The sequence below is a fragment of the Chlorocebus sabaeus genome, chromosome 23 (assembly GCF_047675955.1).
Source record: "Chlorocebus sabaeus isolate Y175 chromosome 23, mChlSab1.0.hap1, whole genome shotgun sequence".
In the NCBI taxonomy this organism is placed as follows: Eukaryota; Metazoa; Chordata; class Mammalia; order Primates; family Cercopithecidae; genus Chlorocebus; species Chlorocebus sabaeus.
The window spans coordinates 83,109,348-83,135,336 of record NC_132926.1 but is presented as its reverse complement, the minus strand read 5'-3'; the positions used below and the strand labels follow the sequence as shown (position 1 = coordinate 83,135,336).

The window sequence follows — 25,989 nt, the reverse complement described above, 5'->3', positions numbered from 1 at the left end:
TGCAGGCTTTTTACTTCGATTGTATATTCATGTCATCACTCAGGCTGAGTTGGTTGCAAATGGCACTAATTATTTGCTTTATTTCATTTTTAATAGTTTCAAAATAATACATTATAAACAGTATGATTATTCAAGTTAAGATGACTATGCAATTCTTTTTGTTTTCAGGAATACTCACTTCTACAGTCAAATGACTGCTATAAAGTCAGGTAAAATAATTATTCTCTGTGTGACCACCAATTTGGTACAGTTAGAACCATTTGCTTTTTTAAATACAGACTGTGCTTTCTTACTACTTTTGATTTTATGTTGCTTTATTTACTTGGATCCAACTTTGGAGCTACAGAACAAGTTATGGTCAGAAGTTCAGCTTCCATTCCTGACTCCTGTACGCTAAGTCCTCTCTTCCCCTATAGTAACCATTTAAAAATTTTTTATTTTCCCCTTTTTTAACATAAGCAAATTATGAATAAGAATGTTTATATTTCCCCTTTCATAAATAATCATTAACATATTTTACTCTTAAATAAATGGTAGCAGATTATATACACATTATATCCTGGAGATCATTCTGCAGTAGTAGACATATTTGTGCAACTGCATATACTCAATTTTGTAGATGCACCATAGTTTCATGTCCCTCAAGGATGTACATGTTGTTTTCAGTTCTTTGATTCTACAAATAGTGATACGAAAAAAAAAAAATGGCCCTCTGCAGATATCTTTTTTCTTTACAACAGTGTGTCTTTTGATGTGCTATTTATCAACCAATGTAAACTCATCCTTTCTGAAGTTTTAAATTTACAATCACCTAGTACCTAGATTCTGACTTCTAAATACTATTCCACACTTAAATAAACTACAGCTCCTTTGAGAAATGGCAGGTTCTAAGGGTGCAACAGGGAAGATACAAGATGAGTCTAACCCTCCTGTGCCAAAATGAAAAAAAATGCATATATATGGAGGAATGTCAAAAAGTACAGAGGAAAAACAAAAAGACATGGGAGCCAACTTGAAGGGGGTTCCACTGACCAAATCTGATTTGAGTATAAAAATAAAGACAGTTAAGGATCACTACTCAGTAAATAAAACAGGAACCCTTGAGTTGGTGCTGAAGACAGAAACAGACACCCAGAGGAGGGCTCTGATAGAGCTCAGAATGTCAGCTGGTAAATATGGACAGGATATTAGTCTTAGAAAACCATAATTATGCAATCATCCAAGAAAATGCTGATTCGGGCAAAAAATCATCAATGGATACTAAATCTAGGGGAAGAGTTTGCTGAGTAGAATAATTTACATAGACTCAAAGTGTCTTTTCACAAATTGCTTCTTAGCTGTTAACAAATGAATTAGAAATCACAGTGGAGAAACTGGACACCATGTCCTGGTGACTGAGTGTAGCATCACTAATAGGGGCAGACAAACAATGTGAGCTCCAGCTGTGAAACACTTGAGAAGATGGATCATTACCTACACAGTTCTCCAGCCAGGTATGCAGAGTAAGGAACACATAACTTGGATATAATGATAAGTGAATACCAGAAAAACCCAAATTGAGAAATATATTCCATAAAATAACTAGCTTACAGTCTTTCAAAATGCCAATGTCATGAAAGACAAAGAAAGAGGAACTGTCCAGATTAAAGGAGATTAAAGAGATATGACAGTCAAATGCAATATGTAATCTCCGTACTGAAAGATGACTGACCAAACTGGAATGCAGGCTGAAATTCAAGTACTGTATTAGTGTAAATTTTCCTGAACTTAATAAACAATACAGGCCTTAAGTAAAAGAATACTTTTTTTATTCTAAAATATGTACTGACCGTTATGGAGAATGGTTTAAAAGAAAAAAAAAAATAACAAAAAAATATATACTGAAGTGTAAGAGGTATGATTTTTGCAACCTACTATATCACAAGTTTTCTCCATTAACATCCATGATTATGAAATCTTTGCAGGTAGTAAAAATGTACAATGAAGCAAAAATTTAAAAGCCACAGAAGTAAAGTGAACATAACAGGCAACTAAACATTCAATGTAAGAAAAATGGAAATACAATTATCTAATGTATAATGTATCAATAAATTGGCCAAACTAGGCCAGTAGAAATAAAATAAGAAAACTTCTTTTTAAAAAATCTGAAAAGATAAAAATGAACATTAAAGAAGGCAAATGTTAAACTGGGCACGGTGGCTCATGCCTATAACCCAGCACTTTGTGGGAGGATGAAGCTGGTGTATCATTTCAGACCAGGAGTTCAAGACAAGCCTGCCCAACATGGTGAGACCCCATCTCTACTAAAAATACAAAAATTAGCCAGGTGTGGTGGCACATGCTTGTGTTCCCAGCTACTCAGGAGGTTAAGGCATGAGAATCACTAGAACCCAGGAGGCAGAGGTTGCAGCGAGCCAAGATTGAGCCATGGTATTCCAGCCTGGGTGACAGGGCAAGACTCTATCTCAAAAAAATAAAATAAAATAAAGAAGGCAAAGTCAAATGTATACAATAGTCACCTCAGAAACTGCTAGTAGCACTAGAGAATAGACTGTTTATGTGTATTTAAACATTGTATGTCAAAAGCCTTAGATCTATTTTCAATTACATTAAATAACATATATTTATTTACTTTTATTCTTAGCACATAAAGATTTTCTTTCTTGTATATATAATTTCCCTACTTTTTATTTCCTTTTTTTTTTTAATCAGTTAACAGTGATTAGATGAATTAGATTCCAGTTGGCGGTGTTGGGGAAACCCTGATAGAAGGTAAACTAATTTTCCACAGAATTATAATGGAGGATGGCGTGCTTGACAAAGAGAGCTATAAATAAAGAAATCAAAGAATTTTATTTACTAAAGAATACAGCATAGTGCACTAAATTCTCATCCTATGCCTCTTGTTGCCTTCCACCTATAGCTACTGCTTAAGTGTCAATGTCATTCAAAAGAGCTTCTTGCTAGGCATGGTGGCTCACACCTGTAATCCCAACACTTTGGGAAGCTGAGGCAGGAAGATCACTTGAGGCCAGGAGTTCGAGATCTGCCTGAACAACATAATGAGATCCCGTCTCTACAAAAAAAAAAAAAATACAAACTTAGCCAGGCAAGGTGGCAAATGCCTTCAGTCCCAGCTACTCAGGAGGCTAAGGTAGGAGGATCATTTAACCCAAGGGTTCGAGGCTGCAATGAGCTATCAACTGTACCACTGCACTTTAGCAGGGACAACAGCCAGACCCTAACTCTTAAAAAAAGGGGAGGCGGCCTTCTTTTAAGGAATTCTTGGAAGAATTTTTGGACACACACTTACAGGGTAAATTCTGGACTAACCTGATGTTCTGAAGTTCAACCACAAATTATTTTCCTCTAGCTCTCTAGCCCTTTCTTCTCCTTCTAGTTGTATTTATATCTGTACACTGGTTAGATGAGCCTCAGGTTTCTGCCACATAGAACGAATTATTTAATTATTTAATTAAAAAAGGAAAATATGATGTTATTTGTTAGTTGGTGCTATGTGCCAGATATTAGGTTCTTATTTAATCCTTTTATTTTCATAATACAGACAAATAAATTAAGGATCAGAGAAGGCTGTGTAAATAAATGCCAACATTGTAATAACAAGGGTACAAATTATGAATATCTATGGAGAACTAAAAGGAAGTTCAGAAAAATAAAAGTCCCTAATTTCTTAGGATGAGAGTAGTCGTCTATTTTTTAAAAAATTCCTTAATGTTTGTGGCAGAAAATGTGCCCCAACCTATCCACCCAGTATCCATTTTGCTTGTCCTCTAGTATTAATAACCATCCCGCCAGTTTTGGTTGACACATGCCCACCCCGCTAAAGATTAGCTTTCTCAGTATCTTCTATAGCTCAGTGTAGTCATGTGAGTAGGCTGTGGCCAATGAGATACAGCTAGAGGTGATGGTGATGTGTGATTTCTACATCATAGCCTTAAATATGAAGTGGCTTGCCTTAAATCCTCCCCCTTTGCATCTTCTCCCTGCTAGCTGAAAAGGGTAACCACTAGTATTGGAAGCCATACATTAACAAAAGTAAGGCTGCCCAAAGGTTTGAACTCCCTTACCTGGGAGTGAAATAGTAGTAGTTATATTTAAGCCTCTGTGTTTTTAGTTCTCTAATACAGTACCCTAACTGTTTCTCTAGCCTAACAGCTGTACTAACTTTGTGAAATAAACATTTTGGAAAGAACATGTTTTATACATACACAATTTTAACTCACCTGCTCATATCCTCAACTAATGAGTATTGAGCTAGAGTTTCTATTGGGAACAAAATGCCATAGGAAAAAAAAAAAACACTTTATGTGAAAGTAAAAAGATAAAATACAACTGGTCTGATTCCTAACTGAGGAACTGGAAATAGGGGAAATGCAATCACACGCATGGTTTTATGGGGAGTGATTTCAGAACTCAGCATCAGTATCTTTCTCCATACTTTTCCCTCTGTCTGGAGAATGCTTTCTCTCCAAAGCAATCAATAAAACTTTTCACTCTTCAAGACTATTCAAAACCACGACCATTCAAAACTATGTCCTCTAGGTAGCCATTCCCTGATTTCCCCAGGCACACATCACTGCTCTAGCTCATGTTCCCACAATACTGTGCTCAAGTTACTAACAATTCCTTCACAATATTACAATTATTTGTATACATATATCTCTCTGCTAACTAGGTCTTGAAGATCATTCAGTCAGGACCTTAATTTTAGTTATGTTATAGACCATTGTCCACTTTAGCATGACTGTAGAAAGAATCTGGAAAGTAGTAGGCAATGACTAAATGCTAAGCATTAACAACAACAAAAAAGAATAGTGGCCAAAGTCAAGCAATGGCTTTCCAACTTTTTGGACCATGACCTATATAATACATTTTACATCATGATGGAGTATACACACACATAAACACAAATAAAAAGTTTGATGACACAGTACAAATAAAAACTGTAAAAGGTTTCAGAAGACCTGGAAAACATCTTCTCATCTGTACAACTCTGAAAACCAGGTAGTTCCACTGCTTTATTAAACACTGACCAGCAAAAACAACAGTTCCTTTCAGCATTCTAAACTACCAATCCAAGACAAAATTGTACTATAAACTCTTCTTAAAGTACAATATGATTCTATCTCCTTAAAGTTTCTAACTGAAGAAATTTAAAACTGCTGAAAGTGGAACGATACTAGGAAGAATAACTTTTAACATGACTAATTTCAAAGATGATTACTTAGTTGTGTTGAACCTGGGATAAACTCAAGAGAAAATATTTTCTAGTAAGCAGAGAATGATCAGATGAGAAATAAGGACTATGGATATATACATTGAAAAGTCATTGAAAAATAGTTTCCTAACATACATACAAAATTTATTACAATATTATGACATGAATGAAAATCTCTAAATCTTTAATTTATAGTTATAACAACCAGGCAAACCTTAATGATTTTTTCCCCCTTTAGTATTATCTCTCAGGTAGAAGTCTAATACACACAGAAATTATGTTTCCAAAAAATCAAGTGAGGTTGGAGAGGGTAATAGGAGTTAAGAGATTAAATTAGATTGGCTATGAATCAAAATATGTTGAAGCTGTATGGTGTGTACATGGGGCTCATTTTACTACTGTCACTACTTTAACATAAACTTCAAATTATTAATAATAATGTTTCAGTTAACACAAATAATGCCTACATTTAAAAGTTCAATTTTGGCTGGGCGCAGTGGCTCACACCCAAAATCCCAGCACTTTAGGAGGCTGAGGTGGGTCAATCACCTGAAGTCAGGAGTTCAAGACCAGTCCGACCAACATGGTGAAACCCCACCTCTACTGAATACAAAAAATTAGCCAGGCATGGTGGCACATGCCTGTAATCCCAGCTACTTGGGAGGCTGAGGCACAAGAATCGCTTGATCCCAGGAGGTGAAAGTTTCAGTGAGCTGAGACTGTGCCATTGTACTCCAGCCTAGGCAACAAGAGCAAAACTCTGTCTCAAAAATAAATAAATAAAGTTCAATTTTAAAGAGATTACTGATACTTAGTCTGCTTTTTAAAAAAGGTTTTGGCAGGGCACAGTGGCCCACGCCTGTAATCCTGGCACTTTGGGAGGCCAAAGCAGGCGGATCACCTGAGGTCGGCAGTTCAAGGCCAGCCTGACCACCATGGAGAAATCCTGTTTCTACTAAAAATACAAAATTAGCCAGGTGTGGTGGTGCATGCCTATAATCCCAGCTACTTGGGAGGCTGAGGCAAGAGAATTGCTTGAACCCAGGAGGCGGAGGTTGTGGTGAGCTGAGATTGCACCATTGCACTCCAGCCTGGGCAACAAGAGCAAAACTCCACCGCCAAAAAAAAAAAAAAAAAAGGTTTTAAAATATTTATATGCTTTTATATTACTTTAACGAATACTGCCACAAAAAAATAAAGTTACCAGCAATATATAATTTTAAACAAAATTATTTGTTATGTGGTATTTCATCTGTCTGCATATACCTATAGGTCTGTACTGCACCTGAGAAAAAACTTCTTTTACTGCGAGTCATTTGGTTAAAAAAAGTGAAATAAACAATGTAGTATGTATCAGATACTAGGTTGGACACTAGGTTAATCCTTCACTATAAAATACATTCTAAAACTGGAATAGATAAAAAATGATTAGGAATTTTGGTACCCCATATACCACTAATTCTGATTCTTTTACTATAAATTTTCCTTTCATATCAAACCTCTGCCGTTTACTAATGTAACTGAGGACTGAATCATTTAGAACTGTGAAAACAGTATTACAGAAGTAATAATACTCAGTATCAAGCACAAAAACAAAAAGACTCTTTCTTGTTTTAGGCTTCTAGGAATTCAGACTGTTACTTCACTCTTTTCCAAAGGCCCCATGCCTTGACAAAAACTTTTGATCCTAAGACTCATGATCTTTTACTAACATACTTTTCCTTAGTATAAAAATTAAATCACTCTGCTTTTTGCTTAATCCTGTCAAAATGCCTTACCACCAAAGTCACATTACCAGGACATTTTTAACATATGTGAAATTTAAGATTATCATGGTTTAAGTCAATCCCTCCAAAAACAAAGAAACCAAAAAAAACAAAAACAAAAACAAAACCCTCTTCATTTTAATATTGGGCTTGATACTTGTCCTTATGATCAAACCGCACTCCTACATTTGAACGGCTACAGATTTTGGTATCTCTCTGCATTTATGGTATTCACCTGATATATACATGTATTTTTGAAGACTTTTATCTCTTTCTTGATTATAAGCTTTAAAGGAACTCAAATTTTAGAATCCCATGATATCTACCACACAGTAATTGCTCAATCATCTAAATAACTATCTGAAAACAAACACTTGTATTTCTGAAAGCAACAACAGTAGAACTGAGAAATAGCTATTCGGAGTCATTCTCATTAAGACTAACCCACTATTCTTGTGTCTTATGCCTCAGTTCTGAGAGATACTGTAGACACTGAATTCCAGAAGTCAGTACTGTTTGAATAGAACTTTGCATATCTCCAGCTTTGTCTCTACATATTTTAATCTCAATAACTTAGATCTCAATCTATCTACACCAAACAAACTTCTGAGCACAATTTAACATTTAAAGTTGACTTCTGACTCAACAGTCACCTCATACCATAGTGATAGATAATATATTTTCAATCATAAACACTAATTTTCTCAGTCACATATACAAGTTGATTTTGGAACAAGATTCCTGGAATTTCTCCCTAAAACTAGTGGTTCCAACCCATTCACATGGGGAATACACTCCCCATGGGTAGTGTTTTTTCTACTATGCTTCCTTTTCCTTCCTTCACCTGGAACTAACCCACACAAAAACTTTTTTTTTTTTTGTGACGGAGTCTCACTCTGTCGCCCAGGCTGGAATGCAGTGGTGCAATCTCGGCTCACTGCAAGCTCCGCCTCCTGGGTTCACGCCATTCTCCCACCTCAGCCACTCGAGTGGCTGGGACCACAGGTGCTTGCCACCACGCCTGGCTAATTTTTTTGTATTTGTAGTAGAGAAGAGGTTTTCACCGTGTTAGCCAGGATGGTCTCGATCTCCTGACCTTGTGATCCACCCGCCCCAGCCTCCCAAAAGAGCTGGGATTACAGGCGTGAGCCACCGCACCTGGCCAAAAACTTTTAACAATGAATAAACCTCAGTAAAGAACTGCAAAGCTAGATGTCAAACATATTCTCCTTATTAGGGGACTTGCACACTTCTTTATTGGGGGACTATGACTTCTATAAAAATCTTCCTGAGCCAGGCGCGGTAGCTCACGCCTGTAATCCCAGCACTTTTGAGAAGTCAAGATGGGCGGATCACGAGGTCAGGAGATGTGACTATCCTGGCCAACATGGTGAAACCCCGTCTCTACGAAAAATACAAAAATTAGCTGGGTGTGGTAGCATGTGCCTGTTATCCCAGCTACGCGAGAGGCTGAGGCAGGAGAATCACTTGTCAGAGGCTGCAGTGAGCTGAGATCATGCCACAGCACTCCAGCCTGGCGACAGAGCAAAACTCTGTCTAAAAAAAAAACAAAAAAAAAATACTTCCCCTCTAACACCTTTTTGAATATATATTATTTGTTCTTCCTTTCTTTTCAAATTGCATTTCTCATCATTATTGAAATTACAAAAGTTAAAGCATGCTATGAAAACTTTCCAACTAGCTCATTAAATGACTCCAGTAATTTACCCTCCATTTTCTTTTTACTTCACTTTCATGCCCATTTGGTCCCACAAATTTGAATATACTCAATTGTATATTTAAACTGGCTATTCCATTATCACCCCTAGATTATAACAGTCTTTCTTGAAGTTAATTTATAACTTTAAAACATGACAAGATGCTGAATGATTATAGGTGAACAGCTTCATATACATGCATATGAATTTAACATGAATACAATTCTCCTGGGAATCTTGTCAAAATGGAAATTCTGGTTCAGTAGATCTGGGACCTTTTAAGATGAAGGAATGGCTCTGTACAGTACTAGAATAGAGAATAAATGATTCTATGTACTTGTCAAAACCCACAGAACAGTGCCTCATGGAATAAGTATTAATATACACAAATTTTAAAAATCAACCAGTATGATGATGATCACAGGATGGAATGCATATTGTAACAAATGAGTCTAATTTTATTACAAATTTATCACATAATTACACTCAAAGGGGTGAGGGAAAAATGCTTGACCAACATCAGAAAACAGTGTTTTGACTAGAAACTTAAAGGCTAAATATTAAAGTGTACTGTACATAAACACCATATTTTAGTTGGGAAATTAGTTTCTCCTGATAAAGTATATCTAAAAATTCTAAAACTGCTTTACATGTATATTAGGAGTGAATATATAAACACATAAATGGTGGATGGTGAGAGCCAGGTTTCTCACTGTTGAATAAGGAAGTTACAAAGGAATAAGAAACAAAGGTTAGAATGAACCCTATAGTACAGGGTTAGAGTTGGAGCCATCGGTATGAACTCATGTTTATGTATGAGTTGGTATGTATATAGATGGAAGGATACAGAAATTACTATAGATATATAGGTATACATAGTATATCTATATATATTACCTAGCTCTGTCCACTTTGTTCACTGAGAGGAAATAAAAGCAGTGACACTTGAATATCAAGAAGCATACCCAGTACCCAAATCTTGGTTTCTAATACCATTTTCCACAAAAATGGAACCAAGGCTCCTTGGAGAGTGGCTGATTCTAGGGTGAAAGTAAGGGAGTATGTAAAAGAAACATACAAGCCAAACTAAAAAAGCTCCAAGAGCCAAGGCTAGATCAATTTAAGTAACAAAAAAGTCAACTATTATACATTAGGTACATAAAAGTACCTATTATACATAAACATATAAATATTATACACAAATATGTATTTTATAGAGTTGTAATCCAGTTTAGTGGATTAAATATAATCCACTAAATCCATATAAGCACACATATAAATCCATACATATATAAACGATTTATAAATTTCCTTATAGAAATTCCATTTAATATATGTAAATACTCCCCCCCACCAGAGGATGGAATTTAATTCCTACCCAACCCTCCTGAACGTAGGCTAGACACAGTGACTCGTTTCCAAAGAATATATTATGGAAAGGGAACTTTATAGTAGAGAAACTTGCAAATACTACCTTGACCAAGTGATGGAGGTTAACACCACCAATAATGTCATGAGGATAACATGTTTCCCATGATGTGACTAGCACATTTTATCTTTGTGGTATTCTTCTAAAAACCAATAACCCTAGTTTATCCTAATAATAATAGACAAGGCCAGGTATGGTGGCTTACACCTGTAATCCCAACATTCTGGGAGGCCAAGGCAGGTGAATTACCTGAGGTCAAGAGTTCAAGATCAGCCTGCCCGACATGGAGAAACCCTGTCTCTACTAAAAATACAAAAATTAGCCAGGCATGGTGGCGCACACCTGTAGTCCATCACTCAGGAGGCTGTGGCAGGAGAATCGTTTGAACCCAGGAGACGGCAGTTGCAGTGAGCAGAGATCGCGCCATTGCACACCATCCCAGGCAAGAGAGCAAGACACCGTCTCAAAAAAACAAAACAAAACAAAACAAACAAACAAAAAAAACAACAGACAAATCTAGATTTCAAAGACATTCTACAGGATACCTGGCCAGTATTTCTCAAGATGGTTTAGATCATGAAAACTAAGGAAAGACTTAGAAACTCTCACAGATCAAAGACAACTGGGGAGATTTGACAACTAAATGCAATGTGGTACTCTGGATTTAATCCTACAACAGAAAAGAGGGAGTTAATGGAAAAATCAATGAAATCCAAGTGAAGTATGGAGTTTAGGTAATAGTTTTTTAAAAAAGAACAAAAAATAAATAAAATGGCTATAAATCTTGTTTCCCCATCTGGAAAGTGGGAATCATAACACTATACTTCACAGAAGCTTTGTGAGGATGAACTGTGATAATTCAAGTAATGCACAACGCCCTATGTGCATCATGCTAGGTTAAGGCACAGTAAGAGCTCAACAATCATCGGTTGCCATTGTTACTGTTTCCGAAGAAATGAAACTTACCTAGCCTCTTGCTGGTCTTGCTCAAGACACAGTTCATTGGAGGTTCCCAGAAAATGAAAACCATATATAAAAACATCAATAACAAAAAAAGTGGCAAGATGCTATGACTCCAGATGAATAGCTTCATATAAATGTGTATGAACTTAACACATAAGAATCACTTGGGAATCTTGTTAAAATGAAGATTCTGATTCAGTAGGTCTGGGGCAAGGCACAAGGTTCTACAGTTATAATAAGTTCCCAAGTGATGCCAACACTGCTGGTCCATGGACCACAACTGGAGCAACTTTTCTATTACTGTAGTTTTAAATATTCCCCATTTTAAAAAAAGTTTAAACATTTTTTCCATTTATCATAACGTAATATTCATTTTAAAACACAAAACTGCACTACATATAACCCATCAGTCATCAACATCTTAAATAAGCAACCACTTAAGCAGAGTAAAAGGGATAACATCACATTAATGTTTGCCCACACATCATCTTATGACTATATACAGAAAAGTAGTATCTTCGAAAGTTAACTCATACACCATTCTGATCTTTAACCGTATAGCCATTCCTGAAGTAAATCATCACTCAAGATAACTTATTTAAAACTAAAAACAGTCGGTTGGGCACAGTGGCTCACGCTTGTAATCCCAGCACTTTGGGAGGCCAAGGTGGGTGGATCATGAGGTCAGGAGTTCAAGATCAGCCCACCCAAGATGGTGAAACCCCATCTCTATCAAAAATACAAAAATTAGCGGGGCGTGCTGGCAGGCACCTATAATCCCAGCTACTCAGGAGGCAGAGGCAGAAAATTGCTTGAACCCAAGAGACAGAGGTCACAGTGAGCCAAGATCATGCCACTGTACTCCAGCCTGGGCAACAGAGTGAGACTACATCTCAAAACAAACAAACAAACAAAAATTTAAAAAAGTCTACCAGGATTTGAAAAATTTGCTTGCAAATACCACCACAAATCCACACAGCTGCAAACTGATGCTTTGAAATCTTCCAGCATTATCTTTAAAAAGCTTAACTTCAGTTATATAAAACTTTGTGTTGAGCTATAACTGTTATACAGGTGCATCCTGGCCCACATTTCTTAGTAAATAAATTTCAAGACTGTCAGCAATAGCATAGCCAACGAGACATATTTTCCTGTGTATTCTTCTTCCTTTCAGTGAATAGTTACAGAGAGCTCTCCAGACAGAACACTTAAAAAAATTTTTTTTCAATAGAAAGCTAACTGTAACCTGCCAATGCCAAATGAATTTTTTCCTAATTCTATTCTGTTTAATAAACTTTCACAAAGGAAAAAGGAAATTTTGAAGCAAAAATACATTATAGAATTCTAGCCACTAAAAAACCAAAATTTACTTTAGAAAGCTACTTACAATGAATATCAACTTTAAAAATAAAGTATATTTCTCATCTAATTGTATTAGGGGCCCAGGCACGGTGGCTCATGCCTGTAATCCCCAGTGCTTTGGGAGGCCAAGGTGGGCAGATCACTTGAGGTCAGGAGTTTATGAGACCAGCCTGGCCAACATGACAAAACCCTGTCTCTGCTAAAAATACAAAAATTAGCTGGATGCAGTGGTGTATGACTGTAGTCCCAGCTACTCGGGAGGCTGAGGCGGGAGGACTGCTTGAACTTGGTAGGTGGAGGATGCAGTGAGCCGAGGTCACACCACTGCACTCCAGCCTGGGCGACAGAGGAAGACTCCAGCTCAGAAAAAAGAAAAAAAATTACTCTATATTAATATTCATAGTTATAGAAGCTTTCGTTTTTTTGCAAGAAAATCCCTCTACCTCTAAAGTTCACCTCCTCAGTCTTTTAACAAGGCACAATCTCCCTTCTTTGTAACGTCTTATGACAAAAGCTTCTGGGGAAAGGAGTGGGAATAGAGTGTTAATGACTGTAGAGCATAGCTATAGCAGCAGCAAGAAAGAAAATGAAGGTAAAAAAGAAGGTCTCTCTCCTGATAAACTCCAAGGCAGTTGTAAAAGCTAGATAACCACACTTTTCAGAAGCACACAAAATTAACAACTCTGAATAATTAAAGAAATACGCTTTGCAATTATTTAAGATGAATATGCATTGTAAAAGATTCCTTAAATTAGATTTCACAAGGTTTAATTTTTTTTTTTTTTTGAGAAGGAGTTTTGCTTTTGTGGCCCAGGCTGGAGTGCAGTCGCGCGATCTCCGGCTCACCACAACCTCCACCTCCTCGGTTCAAGCAATTCTGCCTCAGTCGCCCGAGCAGCTGGGATTACAGGCTACCACACCCAGCTAATTTCGTATTTTTAGTAGAGACAGGGTTTCTCCATGTTGGTCACGGTGGTCTCGAACTCCCAGCCTTAGGTGATATGCCTGCCTCGGCCTCCCAAAATGCTGGGATTACAGGCGTGAGCCACCGCGCCTGGCCATAAGATTTAATTTTTTTTCACCTGTAGTATCAAATTAGACCAATTACTCCTCCTTACTTTAGATATGGCAGAAAAATAAATAAAATATTGGAACAGGTAAGTAGTCAGAATATACCAGCACATGATCTGTCTGCTAGACAGATCCAACTAGAGGATTTACTCTCAAGAATCTTATTTCCTATTTTATGAGTAGTTTGGTTCCTGTGTTTCCTCTAGATATTTCTACCTACTAAACATTTCATTGCAACTATGAATAAGAAAACGTGAGGCCGGGTATGGTGGCTCACACCTATAATCCCAATACTTTGGGAGGCCAAGGTGGGAGGACTGCTTGAGCCCATGAGTTCAAGACCAGCTGAGGCAATATGGTGAGACCTCATCTCTACAAAAAATTTTAAAATTAGCTGAATGTGGTGGCATGCACGCCTGTCAGGATGCTGAGGTGGGAGAACCATTTTGAGCCCAGGAGGTGGAGGCAGAGGCTACAGTGAGCCGAGACTACACAACTGTACACCAGCCCGGGTGACAGAGTGAGGACCTGTCTCGAAAAAAAAAAAATTGTGGGTGGACAATATGACTCTTCTATTCACTTAACTGTAGTCAGTAGTCAGCATACCTATAGAGATTTGAATCAAAGCTGAGATTTAAGTCTTTTAATTAAACCTCAACTCTAGTGGTTCTAGTAAAACTTTACTGTTTGAAACTTTACAATGCACTTTGTAATTAATTAAGATGAAACTTCAATATCAATTCAATCCTTAGAGTCGAGGCAATCATAGGAGTTCTAATTAATGCAGAGATAGCATCAACTCAGGTTTTATAACTCCTAGACTATACTTGTTCAATAACGCTGCTTTCCATAACTGTTCCTTATTTTATTCTGTATGATATTCTTGTTTATCCAAATGGTACCTACGAAAGTTGATAAATTAAAGTATAACTAGTTAGGTCAGAAAATTCCATGTGTCAGGCCGGGCGTGGTGACTCACGCCTGTAATCCCAGCACTTTGGGAGCCCGAGGCAGGTGGATCACTTGAGCACAGGAGTTTGAGACCAGCTTGGCCAACGTGGCGAAACCCTATCTCTACAAAAAAAAAAATACAAAAATTAGCTGGGAGTGGTGGCCTGTGCCTGTAATCCCAGCTACTCTGGAGGCTGAGGTAAGAGAATCACTTGAGCCTGGGAGACAGAGGTTGCAGAGAGCCAGGATCGCACCACTGCACTCCAGCTTGGGCGTCAGAGCGAGACTCTGTCTCAAAAAAAAAAGAAAAAGAAAAGTCCAAGTTTCAGATTAAATACAAATACCACTACTTAATTTCAGTTTTCTATCTAACATTTTTCTTAATCTTCTTAACTGCCAAAACTTTCCCGTTTCTTGTCTACCCCCCATGTCGCCATCACTGTAATTAATGTTTTTGTTATACAGTATCCTGTGTTACACAAAACATGCTGGTTACAATAAGCAAATATTCAGTGCTCATTGTCTCAGAAAATATTTTAAGCCCTTTACATGAAGCATCTCAATCCTCAAATTTTTTTAATTTTATTTTTTATAAATTAGAGACAAGATCTCACTATGCTGCCTAAGCTGGTCTCCAACTCCTGAGTTCAAGTGATCCTCCTGCCTCAGCCTCTCGAAGTGCTGGAATTACAAGCATGATCCACCAAACCTAGCCATGAACTTTAAATAAGATAATAGTGTAATCCCCTCTTTATGGGGAAAAAATGAGAGCTTCAGAGATTAATTTGCCCTAATTCACACAACTAATAAGAGACAGAAATGGAATAAGTAAACAGGCTGACTCCACATTTCTAATTTCTAAATACGATAATGCATATAACTACATGGATTGTAAATTAATGTGCAGATAACTCAAAGTTTGGGAGCTACAGAATTTGAAGAATCTTCTTTGCAAACACTTGGCCCAAGCAAGAACTCTTAACTCCTTCACAGATAATTAAAACTCCAATCTGAAAATAAAACAGGGCGCAGTAATATTTCAACAAATGTTTGGCTCAGCACTGTCTAAAACTTTCTCCAGTGATAGAACTTTTCTATGTACTGTCCAATATGGTAGCCACTAGCCACATATGATTATTCAGTACTTGAAATGTATCTAGTACGACTAAGTAAATTCTGAATACTTTGTAATTGAAGTTTAAATAGCCACATGTGAATAGTGGTAACCATACTGAACAGTACAGGTATAGAAGACAAAATGCCAGAAAAAGATGAGTGAAAAAATTTTTACTGCCTTCATCTAGAAATTTCACTAACAGTCAAAACAATTTAAATCTATTTTACATGCTCCAGCTTAATTATTAGCTCAAATATAAACTTCCAAATAGATTTAGGTAAACAAAAACTTTCTATATTTAAGACCTACTGTGTATTTGAATGAAAAAAATTAAAACCTGTATTATGAGAAAAGGTTCGTATATCACAATTTTTTTAGTATTTTGGATAGCTAAAAGGAAAACCTGAAAACTCTGCTACCTATGAGGAAAACTAAACAACAATAATAATAAAGAAAAAAGAGAGTGAAGTTTTCAACTCTCTTCATAGTAAACAACTCATAACAAAGTGCTTACTTACCTTGATTCTCCACTACTGTTTCTAACACTTTCTTCATCACTGTGTCCATTCATTGTAAATTATTATCAAGAAGTTTTAAAGTAAAATATAAATCTTCCCAGTTTAAAAGATGAATATAAATACTGACTCCTTGAATATAAAAATTCACAGATAAATTTTCTTCAACAGTCACAGGTTTTCTGGGACTCTCCTTTCATTCACCTAAAGAAAATATATTAATAAATTAAGAAAATTTCCTACAGAAAAAAGGTAAATAAGCCCTGTTTAAAACATATAAATCTACATAGGCCAATTAGACTAGAGGTAGTAAGGAAGAAGTGGAGGCCTTTTATTAAATACTTAAAATACCTAGACTTCTAGTAACCACACTCCTGACTACTAACTGGAATTTAGTATGCTACTGCTAGTATACTTCGGACAGAAGAATTAAAATATTTGCGGAGTGATATGATTTTGAGAGACTAACTGAAACTGCAACTATCTAACACTGTTTGTATAGACTCCTAAAGCAAGGTGATACGATGTAACATATGCATACATCCCAAGAGTAGATAACGGAGTCTTATTAGATAACTTGGTCGAATAAATGAAGTGGGGGGCCGGGGGAGGTTACCTTTAATCAAGTTCTCATTCCTCCCACCAAGAACTTCATACACTTGAGTGAGAAAGTTTTGAAAACGCTCCCATGGGAGGAACAGGCAAATAAAAGATATCATATAATCTCAACAAAAATGCACAGATCAAAATAAATGTGTTCTTTAACAGGTAAACGGATAGTGGGGTAACATTTAAATAATACTTAACCAGTTTGCACTTGGTTTTTATTTTGTGAAAAAAATTAAAAAGGTAATAGAATATCCACTATATCTGATTTTCTTACGTAAAAAAATTGGGGCAAGAATAATGACCCAAGACACACCATTTCCACCTTTAGAGATTTCAGTACAACACTGAAGAATCACCTACAAGCCATCCACGAATAAACAAAGGAGATCTCTGGCAGGGGAGGGAGAGGAAGAAGCGGGGGAAGGAGACGTCAGATCCTTCCCCAGCCAGAAAGTACCGAGACAGCCAACTGAGAGCAGAGCTGTCCTGCGACCTCAGCAAAGAGAATTCACTCCTACGATTATTTCCCTTCCACAAAAGAGGGAGGGAAACAGACTGTTACCAACTCAATGATAGCAAAGTCTGCATCTGGATCAGGATGTTAATTCTCTAGACTACAGTCCAGTAAACTCTGCAAGCACAGGTTATCTAAAAAGTAACCGTTCTACTCAACATTTATTCCTAATGTTAAATATTAATCTCACCCTAGTCAAACAGCCTTACTGAACAATTAAGTCTTAAAAAATCGATGTTAACAAACTGCCTTTCCCGTTTCTTCCTTTAAAAAGTTCACTCCCCTTTTCGTTCTTTCCTTTTCACTTTCCTTTCGTCCCTCAAAATGGCTTTCTCTGTACATTTTTAACTTCTTTTCTCCCCCATCTCCCTTACCCGAAAAAGTCCTCTGAAACCCTTTCACAACCTTAAGTTCTGAAGCTCCAAGCGCACACAGTGCTCCGTCTTCTCAAGTGTCTCCATGAGGACTATCCTAAGTTATCAAACGTCTTCAATCCCCTGTCTTTTAACAGTTGCTTTGCTCCTGCTAAGTTTTTAGAGCTGCACTCGAAAGAGGTTTGGAAATCATCCTCCTTGCACATCCATTCAACGCGCTCCAATCAGCCTCCCTTGCGGACCTGCCCCCCTCTCCCAGGGCCTCCATCCCGGTCCGGGAGTCCCTCTTCCCGCCTCAAACTTCCCGCAGACCCGCCCCGCGCCCTCCCAGGCTCGCCCGAGCCGCCGCCCCCTCCCCCTCCCGCCGCTCCCCACGTGCTGGGAGCCCGGGTCGCAGCGGGACCCACGCACCGGCTAAGAGCCAGCCATTCGCGGGTCTCCTCTCGCGGCCCGGTCCGCACCAAGCTGAAGAGGCCGGGGCAGGGCCGCCAGACCGGCGTAAGGACGCGTTCTGCGGCCGCCGGCCTGTACTCGCCGCTCACACGCCCCCTGCGCGCCGGGCCCGTACACCGCCACCGGCACTCACAGAGCCAGCCGGCCTTCGCCCGGCCGCTGGGCCGCCGCCTGGGCACCGCGCCGCGCTTGCCCTCCACCCGGCCGGCTCCTGTCCTCCCCGCCACATCCTGACCCGCCCGCCGCCCCCTTTCTTACCGGCGGGCTTGGCGGGGCGGAGGGAGCCGACTCCAGTCGACGGCCTCCCCCGCGCCCAGGCCCGGGATCTCCGCCGCCAAGGTCCTAGAGCTCCGGCGTCTCCGGGTAAGGAAGAGTCCGTGCGGGGGAGGGGGAAGGGGACAGACGCGGAGGGGAAAGGGAAGCCCTGGCCCGCAGCACCAACGCGCGATCCTCTGCGGAGTGGAGCTAACAATTCATTATTGAAGCACCAACGGCGAGGGCAGCAAGAGCTAGAAGTAACGAGTCGTCGCCGCCGCCGCCGCGCGCGCGCGCTCCCGCTCCCGCCGCTTATCTGCCCCCGGCAGCCGCCATGACGCCGAGAGAGCGAGCGAGCTCAACCGTCCCCGTCGTAGCCGCCGCCGCCACCGAGGTCGCCGTCGCCTCCGCCTCCCGCGCGACGTAAGCGCCTCTGCTCACTCCCCTTCTCGACAGAGCGCGACGCGGGCAGGCGAGCGGGCGAGTGCGCGCACGCCGAACCCTTTCGGCTCGCGCGCGGGCTGCGGGAGGGACTACGTTTAAGAGTCGTGGGCGTAGGAAAAAAGCGATTGGTACTGGGGCGGGGCGGAGGGCGAGTGCGCGCACGCGCACGAATGGGAGTGCGCACGCTGGCTGCGCGGAGGCCGCCGGAGTCTGACTGCGCGGAGGCCGCCGGACTCTGGTCGCGGCCTTAGTCCGCTGATCTTCGCTTGGGTGCCCGCCCTTAGCGGCGCGGCGTTGAATTCCGGGAAATGGGAGCTTCAGGCTCGCTCCGTGCGGGTATGGGCGCTAATGTCACTCGGGATGGTTGCGCAAAGACGTCGCGGCGGAGACTGACAAGGAACCGGGGAGGAACGGGGGTGGGGAGAGAGTGCGATGGTACTCGGGAAGCCGGGAACGGCCGCGCTGAATAAGCCTAAGGGGCCGGGTCGCAAGGAGTGTCGGGTAGCACAGGCCTCGGCTCCGTCGGAGCGCCAGGCCTCAGGGTCCGGGCGGGGGCTGCTGCGTCACACCAGGCAGCCTGGGAACGCAACTGTTGGGCAACCGTGGTGGCCTCTCGCCACCTCTTACGTTTGGGCGATCTGCGACTGACGCTCCCTCGGGAGCTGATGTCCCGCACAGGCGGGGCGCCTGAGGAGGAGTGAAAATACAGACCCGGTTGTTGACAGCCTGTGATGCCGCTTGATTCCTGTGTGGGTGGCTTGGTTTAGAAATGTACCAACCCTTCCTTTCTAGGTTCCTCCCCAGAGGGCGGGGTGAAGGGTGCGGCACTGAATCGCAACAAAAAACGCTACTCGAGGGATGTTAGTAACTGTCTCAGCTTAACTTGCTGCCTTTTAGCTGACAGTTTGTATCGTAATTGTAATTGTGGGCCTTAGTTAAATCCCTTCAATGTGTTGGAAACATCTTTTTTAAGTGTGTTTTTGAAACATACGTAAAGCATTTTGAAATGCTTTTTTGAAAGCATTGTTTTTTAAATCAAAATTCTGTTACACGTTATTTTTTTCAGTCTGCAAATGGACTTGACTCACTCAAGGTTAATGATTTTTGTTTTTTACTTATTTTTATAGAGGCGGGGTTTTGTCACGTTGCTAGGTTGGTCTTGAACTCCTGAGCTCCAGCGATCCGCCTGCCTCTGCCTTCCACAGTGTTGGAATTACAGGCATGAGCCGCAGCACCCAGCGGCCAAGGTTAATAATATTTAAAAGTTTCTAATTCCATTGTTCAGTTATGTGATTTCGTGTAAAGGTCCACTTTCCAAGTCAAATGAGTTTGTGGTAACATGCATTCCCCAAATAATTATTTTTCTCTTGTGGGAAATATTCCAGAGTTTTAGGCTACCAGCTGTTTAAACAATTTGGTTCAAATCCTTCAAAAAAAATCTCAAAACATAACTCCACATATGTATTTACTGCATATTGAAGGGTATATTCACCTGGAGGAGTAGGAAAAAGCAAACAGATGCCCATGGCCTTTTTGAAAACATGTATCTATCAGCAATAATTGAATAGCAAAACGAAATGGAACACTACCGTCCTTTGCAATGTTAGTTTTAATACTGGGCTGTGAGGGATAAAAGGATCATACAAATCTTCATTTCTGAAGTCCCTAGAGTATTATGAACTGAGTGCTAATTTTTCATATTAAGCTTTATGTTAATATCCTTAATGATAGAAACTTCCTGTGCCCCTAATTTCTCCAGAGAAGCTATTAACATATATAAAGAATGTTGTAATCAGAAGTATAGTTACAACTCTGACATTTTGTCATTGTCTTATGAAAATAATTACTGTATAATACAGTCTATTTTACGTTTTCCGGAAGCACATCAGACTGTTTTTTTGGTTTTTTTAAACTACTAATTGTGCCATCAAATATGCTATTCTGCCATATTGTGCCATCAAACATGCTATTCGAAAAAATATCTTGCCCAATTTGTAATAAAATATTGAACATTGGAGATCTAGATTTCGAGTAAAATCATACTTCATTGCTTCACAGAAGTAGACAGTAGGTGGAAGATTGCAACAATCTTGCCAGTTTATTTTCTAAAAAGCGTGTAGGCAATCCAAAGATACCTTTTGGGTGATTTATCAATGTAGTTAAATTTACAGTGTCACTTTATCTGAATAAACTGGCTTTATCTCTACTTACTGGTACTAAAACAATATCCAAACAGTTGATAATCTCACATGACTAACGAAAAATTCCACATAATTAACATTAACCAGGAGGTTTTTTTTACTATTTAATTTCCGATTTTTTAAATTTCATATTCTTTGGAAAGAATGTTATTTTCCAGAATCTAAGACAGCATTTTGTGGGTCCTTAATTGTGATATGCTTTACTAGGCGAAGTACTAAATGGGTATCCTTAGGTGGGGATAGACTGGGAACCACATATCCAGAATTTGAAATATGTAACGTAAACAGGATGACTTGCTCCGTTGTTAGCTTTTTGGATGCCAGGGTTGAGATTTTAATTCCATAATTATCTTCTTGTTGCCTGGAGGATTTGCATATGAGAAACCACAAAAACAATCAGGACAGTATGAAAATACCCTAGAATCTCAACCTATGACAGTATTTCCCATGTCCTTGCCAAACCAGAGGAAGTCTTTCCAATATGATTCTTAAATTTACAAAGTTCTCTGAATAGAACCCATGAAATCCTAAGTCATCGTCTAGTGAAGATTTACTGTACATTTTCTGTTTTCCTAATAAGAAATTAGGGGAGTTTAGTTCCCAGTGTTGGGCAAGGGACAGGACTCAGTCACCTGTAAAGTTCAGAAACTACATGTGCCTGACCTTCCTATTCTTCCCCTCTTCTGATATGCAGAATTTCTAGGTTCTAGGTAGTATTTGGGAAGTTTCCCAGATTATTGTGATGTCCACCAGTGGCTCATTCACCTTCTTTATGGTCACTGTGTTTGGGGATTTTGACTGATAAATTCTTGAATCACTAAAAGCTAAATTTCAAACAAAATTCTTAGAGGTGATACTAAGAGGCAAGTATGTATAAACTCTAATAGGCATTGAAGAAGATAAAAAGATTCCATCCTCTGCTGCAAAAATTGTGTGCACACGGAGTAAGAAAGAAGGTTCAGTAGCCAACCTCAAAAATATTAAAAAAGAGTTGCACTGATGCTGTATCACTCCTTTCCTTGCCCAGATTCTCTCTCTCTCTCTCTTCTTTCTTTCTCTCTCCTTCCTTCCTTCCTTCCTTCCTTCCTTCCTTCCTTCCTTCCTTCCTTCCTTCCTTCCTTCCTTCCTTCCTTCCTTTCTCTTTCTTTCTTTCTCTTTTTGTCTGTCTTTCTTTCTTTGTCTTTCTTTGTCTGTCTGTCCCTCCTTCCTTCCTTCCTTCTTTCCTTCTTTCCTTCTTTCTTTCTTTTTTTCTTTTTCTTTTTTTTTTTTTGACAGTCTCTGTCACCCACACTGGGGTGCAGTGGTGAGATCTCAGTTCACTGCAACCTCAGTCTCCTGGGTTCAAGTGATTCTCATGCCTCAGCCTCCCAAGTAGCTGGGACTACAGGCGCGTGCCACCACACCCAGCTAATTTTTTGTACTTTTAGTAGAGGCTGGGTTTCACCATGTTGGCCAGGCTGGTGTCAAACACCTGACCTTGGATGATCTGCCTGCCTCAGCCTCCTAAAGTGCTGGGATTACAGGCATGAGCTACCACGCCTGGCCCTCACCCAGATGCTTTACTCACTGCTGTCCAAATACTGTTGGTCCTCTGTACCTGCAGGAATTTGCAGGTACAGAGGCTCAACTGTAAAGGACTTGAGCATCCCCAGGTTTTGGTAAATGGGGGTCCTGGAACTAATTCCCTCAAGATACTGAGGGACAAACTGTACCACTCATTTTAATGCAGAAATTTTGTATTCATCCTTTCTTTTTAAATCCCACTACCAGGCTTAGTTTAGGCCTCTATTTTCTCTACATCTTTCCCTTCAGCTTATCCTTTAGGTTTCCTTCAAACTTGAAACCTAATTAAATCAGTCCCCTGCTTATATACCACATATATTTGTAAACTAAACATATATAAACATATATGTACATATCATATATTCCTAGTATTTTAGTTACTTTTTTCACAGACCAATCTCAGGATTGCCGCCCATCATTCCTCACGAACGCTTGGTACTCTAGACACTTCTGCAGGCCACTGGAAAGCTATCTCTCATTGTAAGTGGATATAGCCCATTTATCTTATGGATCAATCTTTCATAGGTTCATTTAAGTAAATGCTCAAGAGCTCTTGAGTACCCTGACACAACTGTGCTGTCAGCCTCTGAGACTTGTCAGACAACTCTCTGACCTCCCTTTTAGGACATGGAATTGAGTATTCTGTAAGTGCAACATGTCATTGTATCACAATATAACATTTGTTTCCATACTACATTGTGAGGTCCTTGAGCAAAGAGACTGTGTCCCAGTGCATTGTATTGATATTCATTCAGTACAATGTATTACATACCAGACATTCTGCTGAGGGTAGGGAGGGATTATAATACAGCAAAAACTAACACTTCCAAAGGTAAAGCCCAGTTCAGGACACAGTCACACTATAAAATCACAACTTAGAAAAATAGTTTGAAGAGACATACAGTGCTTTGAGAATCCATAATAAAGAACCCTAGTCAGGAAAGTCTGGGTAAAAGAAGCAACATGGACAAAGATTCTGGGGTCAGAGAGATCACGTCAATGCATTTGCCAGTTTGCCAAGAACAGGCTGTATTCACTTTCAGAAGTGTTCAGGTTGGGATAGTAAATTGCATGACCACCCTATCTGTAAGGAACTCTTAAGAGGCTTGTTACTGCTGGAACAAACAGCAGCTGGACAAGATGAGGCTACATAGACGCTAGGCCCAAAGGCTAAGTGAAGTATGTTTTTCAAGACAATGAGGAAGCTACTGAAGGATTTGAAACTGGGTGGTAGCTTGATGGGATTGGCAAATTGAAAGTTTTTACTTTAGGTGTAAATCCCAGAGAAGGATTAGATGTGAGTTGAAGTAGATACAGTATTCCTAAGAGAGTCAGGAGTCTTTGACACATAAGAGAGGTGAGAAATGATACGATAGACTAGGATAGTGTAATGGAGGTGGAAAGAAGTAGAATTGGGAAGAATGACAAAACTTGATGGGATTGGATTCAGGCAGGGTTAGGGGGAGGAAGGATGTTAGTCATTTGCTGGTGAATGACATTCACTTATATAGTAATGTATTTACAGATGTGTAGATAGGGAGATTATTATATTTGGTTTAAGACAGAATTGGGCCCAGTGCGGTGGCTCATGCCTGTAATCCCAGCACTTTGGGAGGCTAAAGCAGGTGGATCACGAGGTCAGGAGGTGGAGACCATCCTGGCCAACACGTTGAAACCCCGTCTCTACTAAAAATTAAATTAGCTGAGCGTGGTGGCATGCACCTGTAGTCCCAGCTATTTGGGAGACTGAGACAGGAGAATTCCTTGAACCTGGGAGGCGGAGGTTGCAGTGAGCCGAGATTGCGACACTGCACTCCAGCCTGAGCGACAGAGCTAGACTGTCTTGGAAAAAGAAAAAAAAAAAGACTTACAGAATTTCCAATGCCTTTGAATTGCCCGGGAGGTTTCGGGTGAAGTCTAGACTGAAAATTAAAGCTGTTAAGTGTGAAGTGTGTAGGGAAAAATTAAAGTCTTGAGTATTCATGAAGTAAACTTGGAAGACAGCCTAAGTGTGTGCAATGAAGAATTTCAGTTTATTTTTGACTAGGTAAAGGAAGATGAACTGGATAAGGAGGAGTTACACAGTTACCAGAAGGGTGTTGTGCTATTGAAGATGAGTAAGTGCTTCATGGAAAGAGTGGTGAATAGTGTCCAGTTGCTGTGTAAGAATTAGGTGGAAGGATTATCACATATTAATCATCTAAAAAACAAATACATTAATATCTTCAAAGTCTGATTTGGGATAATATGTTTTCATTGTTTTTTTCAAACAGGAACTGAACAATACCATCATTTACAGTTATGGGCTGTGGGTGGTCACTTAATTGGTGTGATTTGAGACTGAGAACCTCCTATTCCACAAATCTGTACTTCATCCTCTACTAATGCTTGAAAAGTCATTGATGGAAATCTGTTTTAAGATTTCCATCAATCCTGTTCCACAAATCTGTACTTCATCCTGGGAAGAGTAATATGTTTAGAAGATACATAATTCTCAGCTGTGCCAAAATTTAGAATTACCTGAGGAGTTGTATACTAAAAATGCTCAAAATTCTATTCCATGGTTCTGAGGTGGGGTCTTGGCATATGCATTTTTTTTAAAAGCTCCCCTAGGTGATTCTAATGTGCCATTGTTGAATAATCATTGACAGCATCCTATTAACACAATGTTGACTCATAACATTTTTTTTTAGATGACATGTGGGGAGGACAGGACACTTATTTATAAAACAGTGGTTGGTAATGGCCATTGAGTAGGGAGGATTTTGCCCCCAGAGAAAACATTTGCCAAAATCTGGAAAAATTTTTGTGGTCATCCCAGTGGGTGGGTTTTGCAGAGTTGGCACTATTCATATATAGTAGTTAGAGGCCAGGGATTCTGCTAAAAATCCTACAGTGTACGGCACATCCCCCTCTTCCCCTGCACAAAAGAATTATCTGGCTCAAAATGACAGCAGTGCCCTTGTTGAAAAAACTTGCCATAAGTGATGGCAAGCTAGGTAGTATTTTCCAGTGAAATCTCACACAGATTGGCGTTGTGGTTTGGTAAGGGTGCAAATGAATGAGGATCTACTCTCTACCTAGCAGCTTAGCCAAAACTCACCCTTTCTTATAACCAGTAACAAAAGAGCCTCAAATAAAATACATTCTGCAGAACAAAGAAATGTGACTAGCATAACAGACTAATTTCAATGTTATTTTTCTTGTTAACAATTTATAGTGTAACAAACTCTTATTGCTGGTAAGGGTGCAAATTGGTTACAACCACTTTGGGAAATTGATGGGCAGTATTCATTATAGCTGAACTTATGTCTACCCTGTAATTCAGCAGTTTCACTCCTGAGTGTATACTCAAAGAAATGAATGTGTCTACTAAAAGTTTTTGTGTAGCAATGTTCATAGCAGTTTGATTCATTATAGCCCCAAACTGGAACAAAGTGAAGCA

At 39.6% G+C, this 25,989-nt stretch overlaps 2 protein-coding genes across 3 annotated transcripts in view; one reads left to right on the top strand and one right to left on the bottom strand.

Moving 5' to 3' along the window:
* CHD1 (chromodomain helicase DNA binding protein 1) overlaps positions 1–18,445 on the bottom strand; it is a 73,711-nt gene extending 55,266 nt beyond the window's left edge. For both annotated transcript variants that reach the window (XM_073010792.1, XM_073010793.1), the window contains exons 1-2: positions 18,340–18,445; positions 16,135–16,335 (exon numbers count right to left, since the gene is read on the bottom strand). In XM_073010792.1, the coding sequence (XP_072866893.1) occupies positions 16,135–16,187 (53 nt within the window). In that variant the 5' untranslated portion in view covers positions 16,188–16,335; positions 18,340–18,445. The remainder of the gene's footprint in view (positions 1–16,134; positions 16,336–18,339) is intronic.
* Positions 16,820–25,989, top strand: part of LOC103244268 (uncharacterized) — a 118,917-nt gene continuing 109,747 nt past the window's right edge. Inside the window, exons 1-2 of the mRNA XM_073010351.1 lie at positions 16,820–16,832; positions 17,785–19,116. Coding sequence (XP_072866452.1) covers positions 16,820–16,832; positions 17,785–18,674 — 903 coding nt within the window. The 3' untranslated portion in view covers positions 18,675–19,116. The remainder of the gene's footprint in view (positions 16,833–17,784; positions 19,117–25,989) is intronic.